Genomic DNA, 18,320 nt, shown 5'->3' on the forward strand with positions numbered 1-18,320 from the left:
TAAATTTACCAGGCCAGGCATAATGGCTCATGCCTTTAAACCTAGCACTCAGAAGCAGATACATCATGAATCTCTTGAGGATTTGAAGCCAGCCTGGTCTAAATATTTAGTTTTTTTATTTTGTTTTGTTTTTTGAGACAGGGTTTCTCTATGTCCTGAAACTTGTTTTGTAGACCAGGCTGGTCCTGAACTCACTGAGATCTGTCTGCCTCTGCCTCCTAAGTGCTGAGATTAAAGGCATGACCACCGCCTGACATATTTAGTTATTTTTATTTTATGTATATAAGTGTTTTGTTTTGTTTTGCATATGCCTCGTCCCTGGAGAGGCCAGAAGAGGGCATCAGATCCCATGGAATTGGAGTTACAGATGGTCGTTAGATGTGAATTCTGTGATTCAAATCCCTGTCTTCCGGAAGAATAGACCCTGCGCCATCTCTGTAAGTGGACTTTCCACTAGCCAGCTCCCAAATAATCATATGGAGACTTCTTATTAATTATGAACGCTTGGCCGATAGCTTTGGCTTGTTTCTAACTAGGTCTTATAACTTAAATTAACATATTTTTATTAATCTATGTTTTACCATGTGGCGTTTACTCTGCCTCCCGAATGATGGGATTAAAAGTGTGCATCACCACCACCTGGAGCATCTTTTTAAAAATCACATTTTTTACTTATTTGTGTGCGTGCGTACATGTGTGGGCCTGGGTGCCATGATGGACAGCTTGTGGGTGCTGGTTCTCTCCTTCTGTCATGTGGGTCCCAGGGATTGAATCCAGACTATCAGTCTAGGAGGGAAGTGATTTTACCTAATAAGTCATCTGATAAATGATATCTTAAAACAAAACTTACATTGTACTTATGTGTGTGTGTGTGAGCGTTGTATATTTGTATGGGTGTTTATATGCCACAGGGTGCATGTGAAATTCAGAAGCCAACTTCTTCTTTGTTGGTCCTGGGGCTCAAACTCAGGCTCTTAGGTGTGGTGGCAGGTAGCAGGTATCTCACCAGCCCAAGGACTGTTAACAAAGAGGATTAATCCAACAAAATAGTTTCAAGAAGCTACTTAAATATCATCTAGTAAAAATAAAAGTAACTTGGGAAAAAAAAACCAAAAATATAAAAGAATATATAAGAATGTTCAGAGCAACACTATTCATAATATCCAAAAAGACATAAGCAAGTTGCAGGGTGCTGGTGGTTCACACCTTTATTCACAGCACTGGGGAGGCAGGGGCAGGCGGATCTCTGAGTTCAAGGCCAGCCTGGTCTACAGTGAGAGTTCCAGGACACCCAGGGCTGTTATACAGAGAAACCTTGTCTCAAAAGAAGAAAAAAAGATATAAGCAGGTCGAGTATGATGAATAAAACATAAACCCATTGTTTATACAATGTAATATTAGTACTTTTATTAATTATTTGAGACATTCTCATGTGTGCCAAGTTGGTCTTGAACTCCCTGTTTAGCCAAGAATGACTGTGAACTTCTGATCTTACCTCCACGTCACCCAAATGCTGGAATTAAAGGCCTGAGCCACTCAGCTTATTTTTATGCAGTGTTAAGTATTGAAGCCAGCATATTGTGCATGGTAAATGAGCCATCCATCAACTACAAACCCAGTACAGGTTTTGAGGATAGAAATATCCTGGAATTAAATCCACATATTTACAGCACTGAGTTACAGGCCACTATGAACTACAAAATCAGACCCTGTTTCAAAACCATTCAACCAATCAACTAACCAATTTGGGACTAAATTTTTGGGATGAGTGTTCAACACTGTCGGTGTACTAAGTGTCACAAATGGTCATTTTTATGTGTACTTCTCAAAACCTAAAAACGGTATGAAAATAAAAGTCGTTGGAAAGGGGCATACGAACGGTCTCCCACTGGAGTTCTTTTCTTATGACAGAGTAATCATTAGGGAATTCAACCCGGGCTGGAGAGATTGCACGGCGGCTAAGAAACACTGGCTCTTAGCCAGAGGACCTAGGTTCAATTCCCAACACCTACATGTAGCTCCATCTGTAAATCCAGTTCCAGGAGATCAAACACCCTCTTTTGGCCTTCGCGGGCGCCAGGCATGCACATAGTACACAAACATACATGCAGACAAAATACCCATATACATTTTAAAAATAAGAGAGAGAGAGCGAGGGCGAGAGTTGAGATTCTTTAGTCCCCGGGTAGCTCACCCCCAGCTAGGTCCAACCAACGGAACACAAACCACGCCCATTTCCGCCCTCGATAAAGCCCGGCTCCGCTTCTACAGCCACAACCCGAAGCCCCGCCCCCTTTGCCTGTCCGTCAAACTCATCCTGGTCCCGCCCCCTGCCTGTACTCCACGCCGCCCTCGGTTCGGCCCGTTGTTATGACGACATGGTCGTAAATCCGCCATCTTCCTGTGGCGCGTTGCGACATGGAGGGCGCGATGGCAGTGCGGGTGACGGCCGCTCATACGGCAGAAGCCCGGGCCGAAGCCGGGCGTGAAGCGGGCGAGGGCGGGGTTGCGGCGGCGGCGGCGGCCTTGTCCTCCGGCGGCTTCCTTGGCCTCCCAGCGCCCTTCAACGAGGAAGGTAACGAGGCTGCAGGAGCCTGGCGCGGCAGGGGTGCGGGCAGCTCTGCCCGGGCTGCCGGGTGCAGACTCGCCATCTGCAAACCTTCACAACTCCTGCGGGCCACCCCCAGCCTGCCGGGCCCCGATGCAGGGGTTCATAGGGCGCCCATTCCTCCAGCCCCTTGGAGTAGACCTAGGAAACGTCGCTCGCACCTCTTCAGCGATCCCCAGCCCTAGCTCCAGCGTCCCCTCCTTTGCCGCTGGGGCCTTGCTTGGCCCGGGAGGACCAGGAGACTGAGGGCGGGGCCGTAGGGCCCTGCCAGAAAGGGATCAGGGACCTGACGTGGGGAGGCGGCACCTCCCCACTGAGGACCTGGGTCTTCACTCCAGGGTGGAGCAACGACTCCAGGAATGTGCAGCACACTCCCGCCGTCTCGGCCTTTACCATTCCATAACCCCGAAAGGCGAACTATTATTACCACTCTTCACTTCAGAGATGGGGATAATTGAGGTTCAAGGATTGTAAAATGGTTGGGTCACTCATCTCGATCTGTCAAGGATCAGATTGGCGCCCTTTAATTTCTCCTAGGAGGATGGGGAAGAGCTAAAAGCATGTCTGTATGCCGAAGGCTGTCTTAGGTACACTAAGGACTACTTCTCTGGGTACTGGTATCTTTCAGAGATGGTTCAGGTGTCTACTCTGAGTTCCACGAAGCTGTAGAGGCGACAGGAAGTGGTCTGGCAAGTAATACTGTCCTAAGGCTGTTCAGTCTCACTGTATTCGGATTTCTCCCGTACGCCTACTTGGAGAGGGGCAGTTACAGTCTCAGAGGGATCTCTTCAGAGATTCTGTTTTTTGTTTTGTTTTGTTTTTTTTTTTTTGAGATAGGAGCTCACGAAGTAGAGGCATTGCTGTCCTGGGACTCATTGTGTAGACCAGTCTGGCCTTGAACTCAGAGATCCTCTGCCTCCCCAGTGCTGGGTGGTATTAATGGCATTTACCACCACACCTGGCTTATAGATTCTTGGGTTTGTTTATAGCAGTGGTTCTCAACCTATGTAATGCTGCAACCCTTTAATACAGTTCCTTATGTTGTGGTGACCCCCACCATAAGATTATTTCCTTGTGCCGGGCAGTGGTGGCACACACACGCCTTTGATCTCAGCACATGGAAGGCAGAGACTGGCGGATCTCTGAGTTCGAGACCAGCCTGGGCCTGGTCTACAGAGGGAGTTCCAGGACAGCAGAGGTTACACAGAGGAACCATCTCCAAAACCAAGCAAATAAATTATTTTGTTGCTGCTTCACAGTCGTAATTTTGCTACTGTTATGAATTGTAATGTAAATATTCTGATAGCTCACCACTAGAGCGATCCACATGTTGAGAACCACTCTGGTTATGGCCTTTTCTCATTGTGAGATGAGCTAGGTGTGTCCTTTTCTGGTTCAGTAGCCATCTATTTATTTATTTATTTATTTATTTATTTATTCGAGACAGGGTTTCCCTATAGCCTTGGCTGTCCTGGATCTGTAAGATCAGGTGGCCTCACAGAGATCCTGCCGCCTTTACCTCCTGAGCACAGGGATTAAAGGCATGTGCTCCCACTGCCTGGCCAGTAGTAATGTCTTGGTGCTGAGTCAAACTGTAAATGAGAGGGGTAACAGATGGTAGGCACTTCAGTGCTTGCTTTGTGACTGTGAGCTATGTGGAGGGCACCACCCTCTTTCAGGTGGCCTGTGTGCCTGTCATAGCTTGGGTTTGCCCTTTTATTTGATTGTTAATTTGTCACTGACTTTACTCCTCCCTTGTACCACGCTAGGTTTGGCTTTAATCTGGGACTGAGTGTAAGATAGTGGAAACTAGCAGATTGTTCTGGAAGCTAGTCTGGTTGGTTCAGCTGAGTGACCTTGAACCTTAATAATTTTCTTAGGTTGGACTTAGTCATACCTTTCCCCAGGGTGCTGGAATGATTTGCTTAAATTCTTAGGTGCTGAGCTGAAAGGAAGGCTCAGTGTTAAGAGTCCTTGTTGCAGCTGGGCGGTGGTGGCACACCTGTGGTGCACAGACATACATGCAGGCCAAACACCCACACTTGAAGTAAAAATAAACAAATCTAAAAGAAAAAAATGGCTGTTAGTGGTGGTGCACATCAACACCAGGGAGGCAGAGGCAGGTGGATCTCTCTGAGTTCGAAGCCAGCCCAGTTCTAAATAGTGAGTTCCAGGACAGTTAGGGCTATGTAGAAAGACCCTGTGTCAAAGAGAGACACACACACACACACACACACACACAGAGAGAGAGAGAGAGAGAGAGAGAGAGAGAGAGAGAGAGAGAGAGAGAAGGAAAAAAGAAAAACAATAGAAAAAGCAATTCTCACATGCTTATTATGTAACTCCTGCAGGTCCAGGAATGGATACAATGATGGTGAGGGACCCAGATGCAGTATCTGGGATGTGTAACCGCTTTGGACTGCTTTATCTTTGGAGTATACTCTGGAGCAGGGTTGGTACCCAGTGGGGACCAATGTAACATATAAGAGAGAAAAGAGTGGTCACTGTGTGGAGCATGTTCAAGGCTCATTTTCAGTACCATATACACAGATGCATAAAGTAGTAAGATTGATGGGGTGACAGCTCCTGCTCTTCTGCTCCTGCTAGTTTTCAAAACCTGGCCTATTAGCCAGAGCTCTGTGGACATCCACCTTCCGAGCCCCTGAAGTGCTCTAGATGGATATACAGAACTGATTAGCCTATTTATCCTCCTCAAAATGTGGAAATTGAGATGCCTCACAGGAAATCACCAGCAGTCCTAAAATTTTATCTTTTTTTTTCAAATTCTGGAGTCTATTGCATGCTAGGCAAGTGTTCTACCACCGAGTTCTTCCCTAGCTCCCCAGTAATCTTAAATCTAGGTGCTCTGTCCCCAAACTTGCTTAGGTGAGCTCCTATGTCTCCCAGCCTCTCTTCCCAGCTCTGTGTTGCAGAGACTTTGGATATGACAGCTTCAGTTTGTCTTGCAGGAATGTGCGGTCAGGGTAACCCTGTGCAAAATACTGGTCTCCTTAGTAGACCTTGCTCAAATACGAGGTTAGACCTTAGTGTTCCCCAGCTCTGAATGTAGTCCAGAATATCCTCAGCAGCTCTGGGGTGAGTAGACAGATCAGCTCTGGTTTTGGTGCCATCTTTGGGTATCTCTTGTCTCAGCCTTGAAGGAAGCTGGATGAGGCCCTGATTGCCTCCAGTCCCCCTGACATGAGGCTCATTGCAGATGAGGATGACGTGCACAGATGTGGCCGCTGCCAGTTGGAATTCACTGCTTTGGAGGACTTTGTCCAGCACAAGATTCAGAAGACCTGCCACCGGGCCCCTCAAGAGGCCCTGCCTACCACCCCTCCTGCCACTGCACTGCTGGGCCAGGAGGTGAGCCCCTTCTAGATGCTACCATCCACACTGCTCTAGTTTGGCTCATCTACCAAAAGGAAGAGGAAACAGTATCTTGAGCACCCTGAACAGCTGGTTTATGACATGTGACCAGTTAGAAGTCAGATATGGTTATGGGTGGAGGAAGACCAAGTTGTACCACCAGGAGTGGAATGGTGCTTTGGATGACCTGGGGTAGCTCAACCTCAGCAGCCTACATAGATTTGGGGCAGGGATCCTTCCTTTCTTCTGTGTGAAGGGTATCTTAGCTTAAGAGGTCATGGCAGCCTTATCTCCTGTCCTGTATACATCTTGAAGTAGGGCCTACTGGGTTCTGGGACCTATATAAAGATAGCCCACTTAATTGAATCCTAGTGATGTCTGGGGATGTACTGACATAGTCTTACTAAATGCTCTTGTATAGACAGCATTCCCATGAGTCAGTGGGTAGAATTAAGAAGAGGCTATGGCCAGGCTTCTTAATACTGGTCTGTAATCCCAGCTTCAGGGGAAGCTGAGGCAGAAGGATTTGAAGTTCAAGGCCAGTTTGGGCTACAGTATAAGTCTGAGGCTACCTTAGATGACTTAGACTAAAAATAACATTTTAAAGGAGGCTAGAGAGATAGCTCAGTGGGTAAGGGCACTTGTTGCTCTTGTAGAGGACTTGAGTTCAGTTCCTAGCACTTGTATGGTAGCTCATAACCATTTGTTACTACAGTTCTGGAGATTCTGATGCCCTTTTCCTGACCTCTGTGGGTGCTAGGCATGCATGTGATATACATACATACATACAAACAAGCAAAACACTCATATACATAAAAATAATTACATCTTTTATATCTTTATTAATGGAAAGAAGCCTAGGAATATAGCTGAGTAGTGGAATGTTTACTTAACCTGCACAGAGGTTTGGTCTCTAATACCTTTCCTCCAAGAGAAGGGAAACCTCCAGAACAGTAGTTCTCAACCTGTGGGTGGTGACCTCTTTGAGTTGTTGAACACTTTTTACAGGGGTCGCCTAAGACCATCAGAAAACACAGATATTTGCATTATGATTCATAACAATAGCAAAATTACAGTCATGAAGTAGCAAGAAACATAAATCATGGTTGGGGTCACACAACATAAGGGACTGTATTAAAGGGTCACTGCTCTAAGGAAACCTCAGTGGCCTCAGGCTATCAGCAGGAAATGGGTCAGGTGACATTGGAAAGAGGTTAACTTCAGCCTTGCACTTAGTACTTTCCCCTCACTGAGCACCCTCTGTGAAGGTCTGTCCACAACCCTGGGTCCTTCCTTCTGACACCTGGCTGGGCTGTGCGTGGGCTCTACACCTTCACTCCTACAGCTAGCACGGCTTCATGCCTTCTAGGAGTCCCTTGCTGTATATGCTCTTGATCTGTGTCCAGGCTATGGTGGTCAGCGGTATTAGACTAACGGGACTGATCATGACTTGGGCCAGGCTGGGAGTCAGACTTAGAGCCATGTTCATTCGAGAGAAGAAGAGCCCTCCTACCCCCTTCCTGCAGTTCGTGGAAGTTTCCCAAGTTCCCCTCTTCTACACAGGAAAGTTCTCTGTAAATCTGGAATTCATTTGTCTTTTGACCCCATTGATAGGTGGTACCAGCTGCAGCAGAGGGAGGTCCAGAGGAGCCCATTACTGTGGCCCACATCGTGGTGGAGGCCACCTCTCTGGCAGCAGACATCAGCCATGCTCCTGACCTTGTTGGTAAGCCGGTTGTCCATGGGTCATCCTCAGCTCTGAGTCATTGACCTGATGGCTGATTATAGTTGGGGCTGGAGGGTCTTCACTGCGCACATCCTCCAATCTCCCAAGAGCGTGGCCTGTCCTCTCCACAGAGGGGCCCAAGCCTTGTGTGAAGCTGGACCTTCCTTACTGCCCTGGAGTATTGGAGGCATTTGGGAATGTTCAGTCTGTGCACCACCATGAACTTATCCCTCTTATGTGCTGTCGCAGGCTGTTTCTGGCCCTGTCCTCCTTAGCATCTTCTCCGTGTCCCTGACACCCAATTCGACCTTCCTGCCCCTAGGCAGCCCCTATCAGTGTACACCACATGGTCCCTTGCCCCAGCAGTTGCCTTTGTAGGGTCAGTGGGTGGACAGGCTGTGGCTGATGTCTCAGCTGGCCCTGACTTGTTGCTTGACCTTGGTTTTCATCCCTTTGCTTGTTTACATTGGCATGGATTGTTGCCCTGATTCTTGATGGGCTTTTATGAGCATATAACGCCAAGCCTCTTTGATGGCTAATGCTTTCAATTTAAGTACTCACTGATGTGCAGTGGGAAGAGGGGCTACTAAGAAGCCCGAGTTGGGTCAAGTGCTCATTAATTGGAGACTGCTGGGTATGCAGGGAGCATTGAAAGGGCATTCTGGGCTTGAACAGGTGAAGGGAGCCAAGGACCGAGTTCAGGAAAGGGATGAGTGGCTGAGGTGTTCAGAAGCCATTGGAGGGTAATGGTGTTGAGTCCAGTATGGTTGATGTTGGGAAAGGAATGATCATTGCTCTGCAGGGACTAAGGCAGATGAGTGAACGGGCAGTTGGACAGGAAGGGATTGGGACAATGGATAGAACTTGACCTTGAGAAGCTATGAGAATCAATTGGGACAGGAAGAGGAAGGATCTGTTGACAAAGCCAACCTTGGGCTTGGGAAGGGAGCCTCTAAGTACATTACCCTTCCCAGTGAGGAACCTGGACACCTTCTGGGTTTCCAATGCCTTTCTCAATGTTCCTGCAACAGGAAACTCACTCCTTGATAGTCAGACTTAGGAATGTTGTCATGTGGGGGTGGGGCCCTGCTCCTGCTCTGGCACAGAGTTTAGTTTCTGTAGTGGGAGGTGTTATTTGGGAAAACAAGTTCACTGGGTTCTGTTGTATAACTAGGCTCTGGCAGCCGGTCCTTTCCCGCCCACTCCCAGCCTCCGGTAGTGTTCAGGCTTTTGTTGAGCACAGCAACAGATTACTTCAGGGACCCTCTGCTGCTCCTGTACCTTTTGTAGGCACCCCACGGGGGGGAGGAGTCAGGGTCACCAGCGTTTCTGATGACCTGGGGTACGAAAAGGCAGTGAGGGCTGCGTGGAGTATTTGTATCGGCGCTAGGCTCTTGGCATCTGGCCTAGCAGATGAGTTTCCTCTTGGGCCAGTGCACCTGTATTCCTCACCCATCAGGCCCCTGTCCTTTGGGAAGGTGCTTTTGGAGCACTGGGCTGGAGCACGGGTGAGAAATACCCTTAATTGTTTCTGAGTCATGGTGCTCACTCATTCTGTTTTGAGAGAATGGCTTGTCAAAACAAGACCAGCTGGATAGAGATGGTTTCTAAGAAGTAGTTTCACAGCTAGTTCCCACTCATCACTTTTATGAGTAGAAAATGTGAAGTATGTTTATAGTATGGCTTTGCACATTGTCAGATTCCAAAGCATCCTGTGAGAAGTGCAGAAACCTGACTTCCTTTTTCTCACCATCTCAGATGTCCAGTTTCTCCAGTCAGGTCTGGACAGGGATCTGGCAGCCCAAGCCAACAGGCAGCACCCAGATCTATCTTTTCTTTGTATTGGTGAAACTGGAGCCACCCAGCAGAAAAAATGCAGGGAGCTGAACTGGGATGTTCACTGCCTATTTACCTGAGTATCCGGTTATAAAACCCCCGTGTCTTTTGCTTTAGGGGATGGATATCTCCTCATGGAGAATGCTCATATTGGGCACAGTCTGGGGGCCCTGAGCTACAGGCAGCTCTACTGACCTGAAGGTTGTCAGGCACATGTCAGGCTGCCTCTAATAGGTGTCTCATAGATTTCCCCCAGTGCATACTGGATTCAGGCTCTAGGCCCTGGGGCTGGGGTGGTGTGTGATCTAGACAGTTCTGTTGCTTTCCTGTGGACTCCTGTGGAGGGATCCCCACGGGCAGGGCCTATAGTAGTGATAGGTCTTGAGGCTTACGTTAACTTGCCTCTCCTCAGGAAGTGGGCACATCAAAGAGGTCATTGTGGCTGCCGAGGCAGAGCCAGGGGATGGCGAGATGGCAGAGGTTCCAGGCAGTCCTAACCATCAGGAACTTGGGCTTGTTGGGGAGGGCGAGCAGGCCCAAGTCAAGCTGCTGGTGAACAAGGAAGGCCGCTACGTGTGCATGCTATGTCACAAGACCTTCAAAACGGTGAGCTCCTGGGGCCCAGGGCCCATTGGCTCCCCTGCCTACTCCTGTCCAGTGAGGTTCCTTGAGCCTTACTGCCCCTCCCCTACAGGGCAGCATCCTCAAGGCCCACATGGTAACGCACAGCAGCCGCAAGGACCATGAGTGCAAGCTCTGTGGTGCTTCCTTTAGGACCAAGGGCTCGCTTATCCGGCACCACAGGCGGCACACTGGTAAGTGAAATGGGGGTCAGAGCTATACTAAATAGCCTGTTGATGGGCTCTGGGGGCACCCTTCAGCTGGCCTGTGTCCTTGGATGAAGAGACAGGGCTCCATGCCTCGTGTCCCCTCAACACCGGACACTGTCTGTGCCACACTGAGGGCTGATTGTCCTTTCACAGATGAGCGTCCTTATAAGTGTGCCAAGTGTGGGAAGAGCTTCAGGGAGTCAGGCGCACTGACTAGGCACCTGAAGTCTCTTACCCCATGCACAGAGAAGATCCGCTTCAGCATGAGCAAGGACACAGTTGTGGGCAAAGAGGAAGTGCCTGCAGGTCAGCTTGGTGGGGAGGCTGCCTGAGTTCTTGGGACAGGTGTTGCTAAAATTGACTGCCAGGCTCTTCAAGGACTCATTGAACTCTTCCTTAAAGGGTCCAGTGCCTCCACTGTGGGGACAGTTACATCATCAGTGACAGGAGACCCCATGGAGTCATCACCTGTGATTCACCTAGTGACAGATGCCAAGGGCACTGTCATCCATGAAGTCCATGTTCAGATGCAGGAGCTTCCCCTGGGCATGAAGGCCCTTGCTCCTGAGGTAGGTGCTGCTCTGCCCTTTGATCACACAGTGCTAGACTTGGCTCAGAAACTGCCTGCAGCAGGCCCAGGACAGTTACAGCTCACCCCCACCCTGGGAGGCACATGGGTTCTAGGGAGAGCTCCTTAGTAGATGGTGTATCCAGGCAGGGAAGCTGTGGGGTTTGAGGTGAAATCCAGGGAGAATGAGCTAGAATTTAGTCAGGGAGAACAGGCAGCTGGCAGTGCACCGTGGGGCTGCCATGTGGCGTGGGTGAGAATGGGTACCCTGTACTGGGCTGCCTGACAGGCCTCTGTCCTTCCTTCTTTTCCCCTACCTCCCTTACAGCCCCCAGACCCTGAGGAGCTCCCCTGTTCCAGTGAGAGCAGCCGTGAGAATCTGCTTCATCAGGCCATGCAGAATTCTGGCATCGTCCTCGAGCGAGTTCCTGGGGAGGAGAGTACTCTGGAGCCAGCCACTCCCTCTGAGTCCAGTCCACAGTCCCTGGGAGAGGGACCCCCAGAACTGCCACTGCTTGAGGTGGAGCAGATAGAGACAGTAGGTTTCTTCTGTTACTGGCATGATCTTTCTGTGAGGTTGGCCCAGTGTCTGATTAGCATGCTCGGGGGAGGCTGCCACTTCCTAATGCTCTTAGTTTTTTTTTTTTTTTTCTTTTGAGACACAGTCTAATGTAACCCAGGGTGTCCCAAATTTACTATGGAACCATTGTTGGCCTCAATTTTTGATCCTCCTGCTTCTGCCAAGTACTGGACTCAGGGACACACACCTGTGCCTGGCTTGAAAAGCGGCATAGCTTTCTGCTGTAATTTTGTCCTCTGTTAATTTCTTTACCCAAGGCCAAGAGAGAAGAGGGCTGGTTCTTGTGTTTGGCACCTTCGGAGCATAGTTACAGTAGGTGCTAGTGGTTGGTCTCTGGTCCCCCAGCAGGTGGCCAGTGAAGCTTCAAAGGTGCCTAGGACACATCCATGCCCTCAGTGCAGTGAGACTTTCCCAACAGCAGCCATCTTGGAGGCCCACAAGAGAGGTCATATAGGTGAGTAGCAGGGAGGTAGGCCTGTGGGCTGGCAACTGGTGGGCTTGTGGGTGGTGAAAATGGCCTAATGCTGAGTGTGGCTTCAGGGCCAAGGCCATTCACCTGCACCCAGTGTGGCAAGGCCTTCCCCAAAGCCTACCTGCTCAAGAAGCACCAGGAGGTGCACGTGCACGAGCGTCGCTTCCGTTGTGGAGACTGTGGGAAGCTTTATAAGACCATTGCTCATGTGCGCGGCCACCGGCGTGTCCACTCCGACGAGAGGCCTTTCCCTTGTCCCCAGTGTGGCAAGCGTTACAAAACCAAGGTAAGCCTTTGGTCCTGCAATCCTTATGCTTGTACCCACCCTCCATTGTCTTAACTGGGGGTCTGGCTGTGTCCCCTGTCACCTTCTTCCCAGCCTAGACCTGGGGGTGGGGGCTATGGTTGAGAACAGGCTGTCTCAACCTAGGGTTTCCCTAGAATGCCCAGCAGGTGCACTTCAGGACACACCTAGAAGAGAAGCCCCACGTGTGCCAGTTCTGCAGCCGAGGCTTCCGGGAGAAGGGCTCACTGGTGCGGCATGTGAGGCACCACACGGGCGAGAAGCCTTTCAAATGCTACAAGTGTGGCCGTGGCTTCGCAGAGCATGGCACACTCAACCGGCACCTGCGCACCAAAGGTCTGAGCCACAGGTGGCAGGAGAGGGTGAGGGCTGAGGTCAATTGGCCCTGACTGAACTGAGCTTCCCTGTTGGCAGGGGGTTGCCTGCTGGAAGTGGAGGAGTTGCTGGTATCTGAGGAGAGCCCCTCTGCGGCTGCCACTGTGCTAGCAGAAGACCCCCACACCTTGCTGGTTGAGTTCTCCTCGGTGGTGGCTGATACCCAGGAGTACATTATTGAGGTAGGTACAGGGCTGGTGGGGCAGTTTGGACTCAGGCCAGCGCAGGCTGACCTAATTGGCTTTCCAGGCTACTGCAGATGACACAGAGACCAGTGAAGCCACTGAGATCATCGAGGGCACCCAGACAGAGGTGAGGGTCTAGGGGAGGTAAGGGAAGGTCATCAGCTGCTGAGCTGTCCCTCGAGCTGAACCATGGTCCTTGCAGGTGGACAGTCACATCATGAAGGTGGTACAGCAGATTGTGCACCAGGCTGGTGCAGGGCACCAGATCATCGTGCAGAATGTGACCATGGACCAGGAGGCAGCACTGGGCTCACAGGCAGCTGCTGCTGACACAATCACCATTGCCACGCCTGAGAGTCTCACTGAGCAAGTGGCCATGACACTGGCTTCAGCAATCAGTGAGGGCACTGTGCTCACAGCCCGCGCAGGTCCAAACAGTACTGAACAGGCCACTGTGACAATGGTGTCATCAGAGGACATAGAGATCCTGGAGCATGGAGGAGAGCTGGTCATTGCTTCACCAGAGGGCCAACTTGAGGTGCAGACTGTCATCGTATAGCTTGAGAGCCTCTGCTGTGGTAGAGTGAGGACCCCGAGTGCCTGCCCACACCTGCCTGGTCAGAAGACATTGAAGTTCAGGCCCCAGAGGAGCTGAGAGACTGTGGATATGCAGGGTTTTTGTTTGTTTTTTTGCTTTACAATAAAACATGAAAATCTGTAGCTTGTGATGTTAAGGTTGAGGCAGCCTCTGGGGCTGGCACCACTGCCTTCATAGGTACCCTCTGGACACACCTGCCTGCTCAGGCCTCCCTCTAGCCACACACTTGGCTTGCAGCCCTGGTGGCGCCCCAAGGCGCGTAGGTGTCGCTGGCATGTTGACAGACGCCTCTTGATGCTGTCCTACCTAGCTGGGTCCGGGACTCCAGCTTTCACAGGCCTGCTTGGTGTGAGGTGTTCCTTCTCACTATCATATCGGGGACTGCTGGGGGCTGGGGGTCTGAAGACCTAGGACTCTGGATCAGCCTGAGTAGCTGATGCTTTCTTTCCTCTGTGATGGGCAGGTGTTGGGGAAGCTGCAGATGTTAGCAGGCTAGGGCTGGTCTCCTGATTCATCATCCTGTTTTCCTGATGGGCTGCAACTCAAGGCAACTTATTCTGGGCCATCTAGTTTCAGAGGTGGAGATAGAACTGAGGCTGGCTGTGGGTATGGCTGACCCTCATTGTAATGCTGAGATTCTTCTAGGGGGCTGCCAGGGATTTCTGCCATGATTCTAAGTAAGTGGAACTGGTTTGGCATATGTCCTGTCTCTCGGGTCTCGAATGGGAGCCAGGTCTGGAATCCACTCCATGGAAGGGGCGGTTCCCATTGTAGTCCAGCCCCTTCCTGGTCTAGGGCTTCAAATACCTGTGGGTGCTTTGGAATCAGAGCTACTGTATCCAAAGACTGCAGTTCATCTTGGGCCACATGAGGTCCTTAATCTGGACCGAATCTCACTGACTGACTCAGGACCCTTGAGTTTTTGATACCACCTTACTCACAACCCAGGTAAGTCTAGGGGCTGGGTCGGAGACTGGGTGGGAGCAGAATCCTCCCATACTTGGAATGAGAGGTCATCGTGTGCCCCCCTTCCCAGCCCACACACATACACACTGAAGAAACATGGGGAATGCAGGGATGCAGAGCAATATGGGTGCCAGTCCTACTTGGTTACAGCTGTGCTATGACTTGGTATGGGTCGGTGTTACTCTGGGACATTCCTGTTCCCAGGCTTCCTGCTTTGCCATGGGTTGGCCCTGGGCCTTGCTGACAGCACTTTGGGCACTGGGGGCCATAGGGGCCACAGCGCTGCGTATTGGAGCCTTCAACATTCAGAGCTTTGGTGACAGCAAAGTGTCAGATCCAGACTGCGGCAGTGTCATAGCACAGGTGAGGCCCAGTGGGGTAGCAGAGGAATGGGACGAGGGCAATGGGGGTGAGGGGAGCGTTTGGGAGGTGGGGAGCAAGATGGGACTAGGAGCTAGGCTCTGGACAAGTAGGCTGATTGGGACAGTGCATCTGTGGGTTCTTCCTTCAGATCCTGGCTGGCTATGACATCGCCCTGGTGCAGGAGGTACGAGACCCAGACCTGAGTGCAGTGTCCTTGCTCATGAAGCAAATTAACAGGTGTGGCAGGGCCGGGCACCACAACCCCAGCCACAATCACAAGCTTGGTTTGGTGCCTTGACCCAGGGACTGGTGCATCTCTCCACAGTGTCTCCAAGCATAAGTATGGTTTTGTGAGCAGCAAGCCACTTGGACGTGACCAATACAAGGAGATGTATCTGTTTGTCTACAGGTGAGGGGTGGAGTGAAGGGAGGGGACACGGGCAGGGGTGACCAGCTCCGCAGACCACTTGGTCCTCTGCTCCCAGGAAAGATGCAGTGTCGGTTGTGAGCACATACCAGTACCCAGACCCAGAGGATGCATTCAGCCGGGAACCTTTTGTGGTCAAATTTTCAGCTCCTAGCTCTGGTGAGTTTGATGCTGCCCTCTCCCAGACCTACCTCTGCCAGACTGTTCTTGAATCTCATACTCCCACCTTCCACAGCCGCCAAGGAGCTCGTGCTGATCCCCCTGCATGCAGCACCGCACCAGGCAGTGGCAGAGATTGATGCCCTCTACGACGTGTACCTCGATGTGATTGACAAGTGGAACACTGATGTAGGCCACTCCCACCCCACCCCTTAACTCACATCCCGGAATACTAAAGGTGTGCTCAGGTCTGGACCACTGCGCACTGATTTACCGCTGTGCTTGCCTACAGGACATGCTGTTTCTGGGCGACTTTAATGCTGACTGCAAGTACGTAAAGGCCCACGACTGGGTATCCATCCGTCTGCGCAGCAGTGAGGTGTTTAAGTGGCTCATCCCTGACAGTGCAGACACCACAGTGGGCAACTCTGACTGTGCCTACGACCGGATCGTAGTGAGTGGCGCCCACCTGCGCAGGAGCCTGAAGCCCCAGTCAGCCGCCGTTCACAACTTTCAGGAGGAATTGGGCCTAGATCAGACCCAGGTGAGTGTGGGGTAGGCTCATGAAGAGGGACCCAGCAGATACACCAGCACACTAGGAGGGGCTCACAGAAATACTTGTGAGTTTACACTGCTGCTCCCTCTACAAAGGCAACCATAGCCAAGGATCCTTAGTGCCAGTCCCCAAGGAAGGAACCGTTTCTGTTCCTTTGCCACACGGGGGCACCATGAGACCCACGGGTGGCCACCCGGACTTCACCACCCCCTTCTCAGCTGGGGACAGCTCGAGGACGCGTTTCTCTGCTGAATTGATGAGGCTCCACCCCTTTCCTTCCAGGCTCTTGCCATCAGCGACCATTTTCCTGTGGAAGTGACCTTCAAGTCTCACTGACAGCTAAGGCCTGGCCCGGATATGCCATCTGCAGACTCTGTCCATAAGGAATGGCTTCATAATGGATGACTGGGTGGCAGGCCACCTACCCATTGAGAGTACAGGGCAGGGCCAGCTGGTGTGGACAGTGGCTATGGACACATTACAGGATTACTAGGAGCCTGTTTCCTGTGTGTAAGGAGTGCTGACATGACCTACCTCATAGGGCTGCTGTGGAGAACCCATGGAAAGCACCAACTGCATGCTTAGCAAACAAGCCGCTCTTGGCCAGGATTACCCACACGTTGAATGAGGCCTCTGTGCCTCCTGAGACCTCGGTTCCCAGGCTGTAAAACTTGTTCTTAATGCCCAGTAGATCTGTTTCCATTGCTTTCAAGGAAATGGATGGCTTAGCTTGTCCACTTCCCAGCCTGATGGAAACCGGCCACTTCTAGACCATGCCAGTTCCCTGTCTTTATTTCCTTTGTACAAACTTCAAACACTTCCCATGCTCATTCTGCCCTTCAGGGATCCTGACACAGTCATCTGAAGCAGAGGCTGGGTTCTTTCTTATCTTGCTCTTCAGGAGCAAGGAAGGCTGTACCCACCCAGTGTGTGAGCTGTTCTGGGACTTTCTGGGGAGGAACCCCACACAGCAAAACAAAGGCACCTGCTTGGCACTCAAGTCCTGCCCAGAGCCCACGCCTGTGCTTGGGTTGAGCCCTTCAAAGGAGTCTTCTGTAGCTTCTTCCCTGGGTCCTGGGCAAGGCCCTGAGGATGGAGGTTTATGCTCGGGTGGGCCATCACTTTAGGAGCAGGAAATTGCTCCGTGGACACAAGGCTCTCGTGAGGTTTCTGGTTGTTAAAACTTCTCATCTTTGTGTGTGTGTGTATTTATTTTTGTGTGTGTCTATGGAGGTCAATAAAACATCTTTAGTGGCATAGAGAAATCAGTCTGAATCACATAGAAAAAAACCCTTGTGATGAATTAGAAAAGTTTGGTTCTGTTTGTTTTAGCATTTCTGGGAATTGAACCAAGGACCAGAGAGTGCTAGGTAGGCGCTCAATCAAGCCTCATTCTCAGCCTACAAGTCTGGCTCTTGCAAAATCTATGCAAGATTCAGGACCTTGCACTGAATAAGTAGTACTGGGCTGGGGACGCAGCTCAGTTGGCAGTGCTGGCATAGCATGCACGAAGCCCTGGGTTTGGTCCCCAGCACTCAGGAGGTGGAAGGAGGAGAGGCAGTCCACATCTAGGGCAGTAATGGTGGTGTGGTCACGGGACGGTAACAACCCTTTAGTCCTCCACATTCCTGTTCCTCAGGTTCTTCTGATAGCTGTCTGTTCTTTCTAAATGAAAATGTACGTGGCCAGAAAGATTTCCTCCGGCAATCCTAGTAAATAACTGGGGATGGAGACTGTCTGGCCTTAAAGGTTCCAAAAAGGTAGCCAGTAAAAGGACAGGGATTGGCCAACCTGCAGACATTGTTCACAATTCTGCTTTAAGATGGACTTTTAAGCAGTGTGATGTTTTGTGTTCACCAAGCAGAAGGGTGCTTGTGGTTGGAACTGTAAGGCCGTAGGGTTCAAGGAACAGCTTCTTCGTATGAGCATGTGCATATGGATAAGCCAGAGGTCAAAGGGTATCCACCTTGTTTTGAGACAAGATGTCCCACTGGCACTCACTAATTAGGCCAGAATGGATCTGCCTGTTCCTGTCTACCCAGTACTGGATTACAACTGCACTCACCATGCCTTGCTTCTTACCAAGCTCACAAATAGCATGGTGAGCACTTTACTGACAGACCCATCCCCCAAGCTAACAGGACTGCTTAAAAAAACTGTGTGTGCGCGTGCGAGTGTACATGAAATGTGCCTGCATGTGTGTATGTGTACCATGTGCATGCAGTGTCCTCAGAACAGAGAGGGCACTGGATCCCGGAGTTAGAGAGGGTTATAAGCCACCATGTGGTGCTGGGAATTGAACCTGGGTTCTGTACAAGAGCAGTCAGTGCTCTTAACCACCAAGCCACCTCTCCTGAACAGGACATTTTAAGGTCAGTAACACAAGAGCTAAGAA

At 50.7% G+C, this 18,320-nt stretch overlaps 2 protein-coding genes across 5 annotated transcripts; both read left to right on the forward strand.

Annotated features, from left to right (window-relative positions):
- Positions 1-2,347: 2,347 nt before the first annotated feature.
- On the forward strand, positions 2,348-13,576 carry E4f1 (E4F transcription factor 1). Of its 3 annotated transcripts, none has more exons than XM_048436271.3 (14): positions 2,348-2,575; positions 5,826-5,977; positions 7,595-7,706; positions 9,955-10,148; positions 10,237-10,357; positions 10,526-10,678; positions 10,775-10,941; positions 11,269-11,478; positions 11,869-11,974; positions 12,061-12,278; positions 12,434-12,632; positions 12,711-12,853; positions 12,921-12,983; positions 13,059-13,576. In XM_048436271.3, the coding sequence occupies exons 1-14, from the start codon at positions 2,419-2,421 to the stop codon at positions 13,413-13,415; spliced, it is 2,352 nt and encodes a 783-aa protein (XP_048292228.1). In that variant the 5' UTR covers positions 2,348-2,418; the 3' UTR covers positions 13,416-13,576. The 3 variants fall into 3 exon arrangements, with proteins under 3 accessions (XP_048292228.1, XP_048292227.1, XP_048292229.1); XM_048436270.3 differs by having other exon boundaries at positions 2,349-2,575; positions 11,866-11,974; XM_048436272.2 differs by having other exon boundaries at positions 2,441-2,575; positions 5,762-5,977; positions 11,866-11,974.
- A 140-nt stretch (positions 13,577-13,716) lies between these two features.
- On the forward strand, positions 13,717-17,190 carry Dnase1l2 (deoxyribonuclease 1 like 2). 2 transcript variants are annotated; one of them, XM_048436275.2, is made up of 8 exons: positions 13,717-14,402; positions 14,625-14,783; positions 14,932-15,020; positions 15,109-15,192; positions 15,269-15,369; positions 15,446-15,558; positions 15,662-15,913; positions 16,208-17,190. In XM_048436275.2, exons 2-8 carry the CDS (start codon positions 14,640-14,642, stop codon positions 16,259-16,261), a joined length of 837 nt encoding a protein of 278 aa, XP_048292232.1. In that variant the 5' UTR covers positions 13,717-14,402; positions 14,625-14,639; the 3' UTR covers positions 16,262-17,190. The 2 variants fall into 2 exon arrangements, with proteins under 2 accessions (XP_048292232.1, XP_048292231.1); XM_048436274.2 differs by having other exon boundaries at positions 13,717-14,783.
- The last annotated feature ends 1,130 nt before the right edge of the window (positions 17,191-18,320 follow it).

This window comes from Myodes glareolus, chromosome 9, assembly GCF_982192425.1.
Source record: "Myodes glareolus chromosome 9, mMyoGla1.1, whole genome shotgun sequence".
In the NCBI taxonomy this organism is placed as follows: Eukaryota; Metazoa; Chordata; class Mammalia; order Rodentia; family Cricetidae; genus Myodes; species Myodes glareolus.